The sequence below is a fragment of the Benincasa hispida genome, unplaced genomic scaffold (assembly GCF_027475165.1).
Source record: "Benincasa hispida cultivar pf3 unplaced genomic scaffold, pf3_genome.v1.1 HicScf1331, whole genome shotgun sequence".
Taxonomy (NCBI): Eukaryota; Viridiplantae; Streptophyta; class Magnoliopsida; order Cucurbitales; family Cucurbitaceae; genus Benincasa; species Benincasa hispida.
The window spans coordinates 15,375-24,858 of NW_028325667.1; the positions used below are offsets into that span (position 1 = coordinate 15,375).

Consider the following 9,484-nt stretch of genomic DNA (forward strand, 5'->3'; position numbering starts at 1 on the left):
TAATTGCATGCATGCGAGACCATTGTGGGAGTTACAATAATAATAATAATAATAAAAAAAAAAAAACATTTATAATTTTATTAAAATAAACCTAGTTCATGCATTCGAAGCCGTTCTATTCTTCCATTCCAAATATTATAAAAAAATTGCGCGAGATTGAAAATCGAATTTTCGAATTCACTAAATAAGTATATATCAATAATATATGAAAAATCAGATATTTAAATTCTTATAAAAAGAGACAATTTAAACTTCACTCAATTAACTTATACAAACTTGATACAGAATTATCTGGACAAATACTAAAATAGTGATCATTAGCCATGATGATCATATATATTTTTTTTAATCTCTAGAAAATGCTTAAGTAGACTACTCAAATATTTCAATTAATCCACACTTAAAAAAGAGAACTAGATTTTAAGTACTCATAAGAAACTAACACATTATTCTATTTTCTTTAGACACTAGATCATAATTCATACCATCATAATATTTTTATATATAGAGATAGAGAAAATTGGAGTAACCCTCAAATTCCTCCATTATTTAGAACTTAATTAAGAAGAAGCAATCATGGAGTAAATTTGTTTTGCCATTCCTTACTTAGAAGATCATCTTCAACGTCTTCACCTTCATTATTCTGATTCTCATTTCCATTTCCATGTTGAATTTCATTTCCATTTCCATTTCCATTGCTGCAGCTTATTTCACTTTCAAACAATCCTTGAAGCAACATCTCTACATCATCATTCACATCAATCCTTACACCACCACTGTCGCCGTAGTAGCAGGCATCGGAGTACAGACTCCCCATAGGGTCTCCACCATTGACGTCACCACCGATTCCAAAACCCGCTTGGTGAGTGAAATCCATATGACTAACAGTAGCCTCAACACCAACGCCATTAATGTCGTTCACAAGCTTCTCAATCTCACACATTCCAGACTTGTCATTTACCCCAAAATTCCACTCCGATAACAAAATGTTCTCATCGCCATCTCCTTCAACAATAATCGTTTCCGTTCCGCCTAATTCGCTGATTCCCACCACCAAATTTTCTCCATTCATCAAATCGCCCATATTCACTTCTGATTGAACAAACCTTAACTCCCCTGCCATATTGCTACTACTTCCCCCAATTTTATCATTCGAACTCATCAACATATCAATAAACCATTGATCCATCAAATTCCTTCCATTATCAAAAAGATCCATCTCATTGCTCCCTATTTCAAGCAGATGAGAGTTAGAAGGAACAAATTCAGTAGGAGGAGGAGGAAGACGATGAACCTGTTGATGATACTCGATTCGTTTTTGGCAGTCTCTTATTCTCTCTCCGACCATCCAGAACAATGCGAGCAATTCCCCATTGATGAGTTGGGAAATATGATGACCTTGATGCAATTGATGCATCAGAAGATCAAGTTCGAGTTCTTGATTCTTCTTGATGAGTTTCTTTAGCATATCATGAGCTTTGGTGGTGCATTCCTTGAGATATGTCTCTTGATTCGTCATTTTCTTCTGGCGTTCGACTTCCGGAAGGCTGAGAAAGCGATGGTAGAGGTGTTGAGTGACGGAGAGAGATGGCCAGATGACAGGATGGTCCTCGTCGGGGCCATTGACGACGGAAAAGGCGAAAACGCCGCAGAGAGTGGTGAGTTCACTTACTTTCTTTAACAATCCGAGCCTTCGTTTCTTGAAACTGGCTTTTCTTGCATTATCGCTTGCAATCCAAACCAACTTCACTTTCTTCCTCGTCATCGAGGCTCTCTCTGTCTTTCTTGTTCTTCTTGTTCTTTCTGGACTCTGATTTTAAGGTGCAACAATGGAGTTTATTTATAAGCCTTGGGGTTAAACTTTTTATTTTTATTTTTCTTTTTCTAAGTTTTTTTTTTATTCTCTTGGTAAATGAATTACTAGGGGCATTTTTGTCCTTTAGTAACTAGTGGTAATTAAAGATGAAAAATACCCCACTGCATCCTGCACTCCACCTATCTTTCTGTAGCCACCCAATAGTCCAATCAGAGTTTACCATATGATTAGAAAAGTTGTATCAGTATGAAAATTATTCAGATATTTCTGGGTCTATATCTATCTTTGTGCTTCCACCAAATTATCTTATCATAAATTTGTTGATTGCTAAATTTTTTATATCTGTTACATAATATACTTGACATTAGTTGGTTGCGATGAAAGTGAAATGCTATAGAAATAGGATACATCCAAATATTAATCACCAAGTATTGCTCATTATGTTTTATTTCATGGAAAGTCATATTTAGGTTCAATGGATTGCATTTATCCTATTTCATCATTCCAAAATCACATAACAAAAAAAAAAAATCAAAAATATATATTTGGAAAAAAAGTTTGTCACATCACAAACCGATGAACTAAACAAAAATGTATACATTCTAAACCACATCCTTTTTATTATTCTTACTTCACCATAGAAAATAAATAATTCAATTATATGAGTAATATTTGAGTGTAGCCACAACACTATACTTATCTCCATGCACACGTTGATACTCGAGTGAGTTTTACAAAAATGAGTACAACACGGGATGCATCCAAGTTTGTATATATGTATATATGAGAAGAGTTGATCGTGTGACAAACTAAGATTTTTTCTTAATAATTATTAAATTTTGTTTCATACCATTATTTTCTTTTTCAAATAAAGTAAAACATCATCCATCCACAGATTTAATAAATATATATTTATATATATGATAATTTCAAGTTATCCATATTATTATTTAAAAAGAATATTCCTCAAATTCTTTTGAAAAATAAGCCAAAAGAAGAATAATTAAATCCAAAATATTACAACTCTCACAGTCTCACATCTCACCGGTTTCCGAAAATGCATGCATGACAGACCACGTGGAAGATTTTTAAATCTATACATATGTGTGTGAGGCTAGCTATTCAAGAAAAATGTGAAATCATGTTGTCTATAATCCATTTTTGAGAAATTTTCATTTTACATCCCTTAAATTATACCTATTTAAATCTTGAATTTTATAAATTTACCGATTAATCGTCTCTTTTTAGATTTGATTTAAAAAATATTGTAAGAATTATATATATTTTTTAAAAATATTTATCTTTTAAATTATTATAAGTGAATCAATTATTTAACTCTTTATTAAGATTACATTTGAAAATTGTCGATGCATCATTATTATACGTGTGTAGACTTTTCCAGATGTTGAATTAATAAAATAGATGATTAAACTTGATGTATGGACACTTTTCAAAAGAAGTTTTAGATGAGAGTCTAAATTGATTTGTTTATGAAAGTTTAGGAGTTTAGTTGATAAAATTATATGTATCACACGATATTTGCCTAGAAAGAACGTAATGAAGGGTGTAAAATTGATATATCTACGGAAGTTTATAAATGTATAGGATAAATTTATAAATGTAATATATGAATGGATATTAACACGACACTAATGAATCAATATATCTTCTAGGCATAACAAACTTTGAGACCCATTCATTATAACAAAAAATAAAATATACAGTTTCTAACTCAACAAAAATTTATCTCAACATTATTTTAGCTTTCTCAACTTTCATCATAAAAGTGAATAATGTTGAGGTAAAAATCTAAAAACATGCTTTTGAACACCCTAATAAAAATAAATTATAATTACTTAAATAATAACACTAAAAAAAAAAAAAAAAACAAATCATTCAAATTCTTTAACTCCTTGATTTGATTATGAGTCTTAACAAAATTGATCAAAGAACATTCATATGTAATTTTTCATACTCTAATTGAACTAATTATGCCCTACATTTATTATTTATTTATTTCCTCTAATTTAGTTGTTTCTATTTACTCTCATTCTCAATACCCTTTACCCTTTTCAACCATAACAAATTTTTAAAAACCATTTATTATTTTTCAAAAATTGGCTTAGTTTTTTTTTCAAAGGAAAATTATTTCAAATAGTAAAATTGTTGAAAATATTTATAAGATGGAACAAAATTTTAGAACTATCAATGATAGACATTGATAGACACTAATTGACTTCTATCAGTGTCTATCAATGTCACTAATAGAAGTCTATCGGCGTCTATCATTGATACTTCATAAATTTTGCTATATTTTGTAAATATTTTGATTTAATTTTCTATATTTGAAAAAATTATTTTTTAAATTTAAATAACAAAATAAAGAAATCAATGGGTAGAAAAGTGTTTATTAAATTTAATTTTCAAAAACGAAAGATTAAAAATTTAATTGGTAGCTCTTAATCTTTTTTTTTTTTTTAATTTTTAGATTTTGAAAATCAAATCTTAAGAATACTACTTTCATTTATTTCTTTTTTAAGATTGGCTTAGTTTTTTTTTTTAAAAGTTAAATAACAAAACAAAGAAATTGATATGCAGAAGAACGTTTACTAAGTTTAATTGTAAAAAATGAAAGATCCAAAATCAAATTGGTATAGAAAAGGGTTTTATTTATTTATTGAATTCTTAGATTTTGAAAATCAAATGAAACACTACTTCCACTTGTATCTTTATTTATTTTTGTTATCTACTTTAAAACCAAAAAAATAAAAAGTTTATTTTTTTTTAAAAAAATTATTTTAGAAAGTTGACTATGAATTCGTATATTTTATAAGATAGATGAAAATCATCGTAAAAAAATTAGGGAAAGTTGCTTAGGCGACCTTTAGTCTTAAAATCCTGATTATATTGATGAACTCTTGTTCACGAGAAATTTTCCTTTGATTTGCGATGGGTGAAGTGAGCCATTTCGGCTGACCCAATGAAATAAGCCTATCATCTTAAGGACTTGGCCGAGTGGGGGAGTTGGGAACATAATAGTACAAAGATAGAATTCACTTCCTTCCTCTTTGGGGCAAGTAGATAGTGTTTCCCTCAAGTGGTGTCTCTAGGAACTTAACAAAAGACTCTACCCTCTCATTGATGACACACCCAAGGTTAACACGGTAATTTGACCTAGTTGGAGTTTACAACAAACACACGAAAAGGACGTACTTGCTAGAATTGGTACTATATTCATGGACACAGAAATATATCTTGCTAGTATTAGTCTATATCCATGGACATAGAAATATATCTATAATGAGAAGACTGCAGTTGTGGGTCTTTAGTGAAGTGTTGATGAATTCTCTCTGTGTTATAAATGCTGACCTTTGCAAATGAGAGGATCTTCTAATAGAGCTCCTTGATGGGCTTCATGGGCTTGGGCCTGGCCTTGATTGGCCATGGGTCTGACTTTTGGACGTAATTTAATTGGACTTAAGCCTAGTCTTTAGGCCCAATTAACTGGGCTTAGGCCTATTTTTGCATTTTAGGCCCATCTTAAGCCCATATTTGGGTGCCCAATGTCCAAATTATAACGTCAAATTGGTCGAAATTAATTTTACTCAATCAACGTCTGTGACGAAAACACAGAATTTGTCCTCAATTTTAATTTGAGACACATGCCAACTCTTAATTGGTCACAAATTTGACGATTTCGGAATTTTGTCATTTCACACGAATATGATGTAAGCAAAATGTCAAAAACCCCTAATTTTGAAAAATAAGACATACAATCGTATTTTAACTTCAATTTTAGGACATCCATCCATCGAACCTTAAAATCATAGAGTTCGAAAATCCAAAGATTAAGAAAATAACTTAGACCAATATATATATGTGTGTGTGTGTGTGTTTAAACATTAAAATAAAGAATTCATAAAGTAAAACTTGTAACATTTATATCCCCATGGTTTAATCACAACCCTAGTGTTGTAACAATACGAATAATACCCAATGAAAGGGACAATTAATTTGTTTTTACCATAGTGGGCTCACCATTTGTAACTGAATCAGAAAAAAATAATATTAGCTTTGTTCAAATACTCTTCTCTTTTGTGAATTTTATGCTCTCTAATCTTATCTTCAACTTCCAACCCATCCTTATCTTCTCTTTCTTTGCTTTTTTATTTTTTTATTTTACCCTTTTCGTTAGACAATGGTAGGGTCTAGATTATCCATAATCGATTTTAAAAATGGTAATTGATGTTTTATCTACATAATTATATTAAAATTAATAGACCATTTTTTTAAATATATTTTCAATAGATTCACTTTCTCCCAACTATCGGCAAGTTTATATTTGGTGACAAATTAGGAATATTTTCTAATGAATACGTTTGGAAGAAATTTTAGATTGTTCGAAATTATGTATGTTTTAAAATAATGATTGTTTGGTAATGGTGTATATAGGTAAAGCCCACAGTTATTTAGACCTCGTTCGATAACTATTTAATTTTTTAAAAGTTAGACTCGTTTTCTTCAAATTTCTTTATCATAGTTTTAGTTTTTTCCAACAACAACAAAATATTTGAATTTTTAACAAAATTATTTTAAAAAATATATATTTCTTTTTTAATTTTTAAAATTTGACTTGATTTCTTAAAACAATACTAAAAAGTAAATAAAGCAAACAAAGAAATCAATGAATAAAAGTAGTTCTGTAAGTTTAATTCTTAAAAATCAAAATTTAACATAAAATGTAAATGGTTATCATTTGCCTTAATAATTTCTAGTCAATGAAGATTGATTTTTTGGTCAAGTGATTGACCAAGAAGAACGTGAAAAAAATACTAATTTCTTAGATTTTTTTTGGGAGTGATGTGAAGATTATAAAACCAATTTTAAAACTAAATGTCAATAATTCAAAATCACATTTGATTACTTTTTAAGATGAAAACATTAAAATGACTCATCACAAAAAATAATTTTATAAAATCATTTAAATAATTATAATGTGTGGAGTGGAGGACTCTAATCTTCAACTCTAAAATTTAAAAAAAAAAAAATAGAAATTTTATGCTGTTGAGTCTTCTTCACCAAACTCATTTTTCTTCTATTTCGAAAATTTATCTCAAAGATGATTTTAACTTTCTCAAACTTCATCATAAAAACAAATAAGTGAGGAAAAAAAAGTCTTAGAACATGCTTTTACACCTAAAAAAAATTATTTTTTCTTAAACATTAAAAACTTTTAAAAAAAATAATTCAAATCATTCTAATTCTTTAACTCCTTGATTTGATTATGGGTCTTAACAAACCGATCATATTCATTCATATGAATTTTCATAATCTATTGACTTTACCCTATTTTTTTATTATTTATTTATTTCCTCTAATTTAGTTGTTTCTTACATGCATATATTTTCTCTCATTCTCAATACCCTTTATCCTTTTAAACCTTAACAAATTTTTAAAAATCATTTATTATTTTTAAAAAATTTGCTTAGCTTTTTTTTAAAAGAAAATTATTTCAAATTGTAAAATTGTTGAAAGTATTTACGAGATGGAACAAAATTGCTGATAGATACTGATTGACTTTTATCAGTGTCTATCAGTGACATTGATAGACGAATCTATCAATGTCACTGATAGACACTGATAGAAGTCTATCAGCATCTATCATTGATAGTTCTAAAATTTTGCTATATTTTGTAAATATTTTAATTTATTTTTATATATTTGAAAACAACCATTTTTTAAATTTAAATAACAAAAAAAATAAATAAATCAATGGGTAGAAAAGTATTTATTAAATTTAATTTTTTTAAAAAATTATAAATTAAATTGGTAGGTCTTAATCTTTTTTCTTTTTCTAATTGGCTTTTTTTTTTTTTTTTGAAGTTAAATAACAAAACAAAGAAATTAATATGTAGAAGAATGTTTACTAATCTTAATTGTAAAAAATGAAAGATCCAAAATCAAATTGGTATGAAAAAAGGGTTTTAGTTATTTATTTATTTATTGAATTCTTAGATTTTGAAAATCAAATGAAACGCTACTTCCACTTATTTCTTTCTTTGTTTTTGTTATCTACTTTAAAATCAAAAAAAGAAAAGTTTATTTCTTTTTTAAAAAATTATTTTAGAAAGTTAACCATGAATCTGTATATTTTATAAGATAGATGAAAATCATCGTAAAGAAATTAGGGAAAGTTGACCTAGGCGACTTAGTCTTAATCCCGAATATATTATGAACTCCTTTTTGTGAGGGATTGTCATTTGATTTACATGGGTGAGGGTGGCCAGTTCGCTGACCCAATATGCCTATCATTTTGGGATGAGACCGAGTGGGGAGTTGGGAACATAATAATACAAGATGTAATTCACTTATTCCCTCTTTGAGATTATGTAGATGAGTGTTCTCTCAAGTGGTGTCTCCAGGACTTGAACAAAGGGTCATACCCTCTCATTGACTCGAAAAGGATTTCTATTTATTGGTTGGATCATAAACATGTTGTTCATTAGAGGAGCACTGGTACTTAAGGAGTCAGAGGTAACCCAAGGGTAAAATAGTAATTTGACCCAGTTGGAGTTACGAACATGCTGCTTGCTGGAGTGTAGCTGTAGGTCTTTATTGAGTGTTGATGAATTATCTCTGGCTCTCGAAATGTAGAAATGCTGACCTTTGCAAATGAAGGAGCTTCTCAATTTATAGAGCTCCCTAATGGGCTTCATGGGTTTGGGCCTAACCTTTGGGCCTAATTTAATTGTACTTGAGTCTGGCCTTTGGGCTTAATTAATTGGACTTAATCGTGATCTTTAGGCCCAATTACTGTAAAAAGATTTGGAGAACACAAATGCAATTTTCAAAGCCCAAAATCCAAAACAAACAAATTATTAACCAAAACCTAAATTTGATGTTTAATTATAAGCAAAAGTTGTGTAGCCTATATAATTAAACACCTTTAGAGAAATCACTAAATCTACCAAACCTTTCGTAATAAAAATTTATATTTTTGTCGGTCAACATTCGAATTTTGATTAGTGAATGTAAAAATGAGTTGTCAAAAGGAAATCCTAGAGTAGTAGGGGTAGTTATATAGCAATTAACCCAAAATTAAATATTACTTTATCATTCTTAGTTGTCATTTTGACTAAAAAAAACTTTATTATTATTTATTATTCCAAAAATATATATTTATATACTATATTAGATGTGAAATGAGAATTACGGTTGCATAAGCAGTTTGCATTGATATTTGAGATAGTTTGCATTGGTATTTGAGACAATTGGTTGATGAACGTTGCTTTTTTCTTTCCTTTGTTTTTATGTGAAACAATTATTATTTTTTTTAAATTTCTTTATAATCTATTATTACATTTTCTTTTTCTCTTATATATATATATATATATGATAATTTCAAATTACCCATATTATTATTTAAAAATAATATTCCTCAAATTCTTTTGAAGAATAAGCCAAAAGAAGAATAATTAAATCCAAAATGTTACAATACAACTCTCACAATCTCACCGGTGTTCGGAATTGCATGCACGACAGACCACGTGGAAGATTTTTAAATCTATACATATGTGTGTGAGGCAAGCTATTCAAGAAACATGTGAGATCATGTTGTCTTTAATCCATTTTTCAGAAATTTTCATTTTACATCCCTTAAATTATACC

At 28.8% G+C, this 9,484-nt stretch overlaps 1 protein-coding gene across 1 annotated transcript; it reads right to left on the bottom strand.

The window, feature by feature from the left end:
* Nucleotides 1–574: 574 nt before the first annotated feature.
* Nucleotides 575–1,765, bottom strand: LOC150031281 (uncharacterized). The gene has a single exon (XM_090309132.1). It carries the CDS (start codon nucleotides 1,763–1,765, stop codon nucleotides 575–577), a length of 1,191 nt encoding a protein of 396 aa, XP_090165258.1.
* Between the last annotated feature and the right edge of the window lie 7,719 nt (nucleotides 1,766–9,484).

What these genes read in the sequence shown, in the direction of transcription:
- LOC150031281 (XM_090309132.1), bottom strand. Translation starts at nt 1,765, where the DNA reads ATGACGAGGAAGAAAGTGAAGTTGGTTTGGATTGCAAGCGATAATGCA.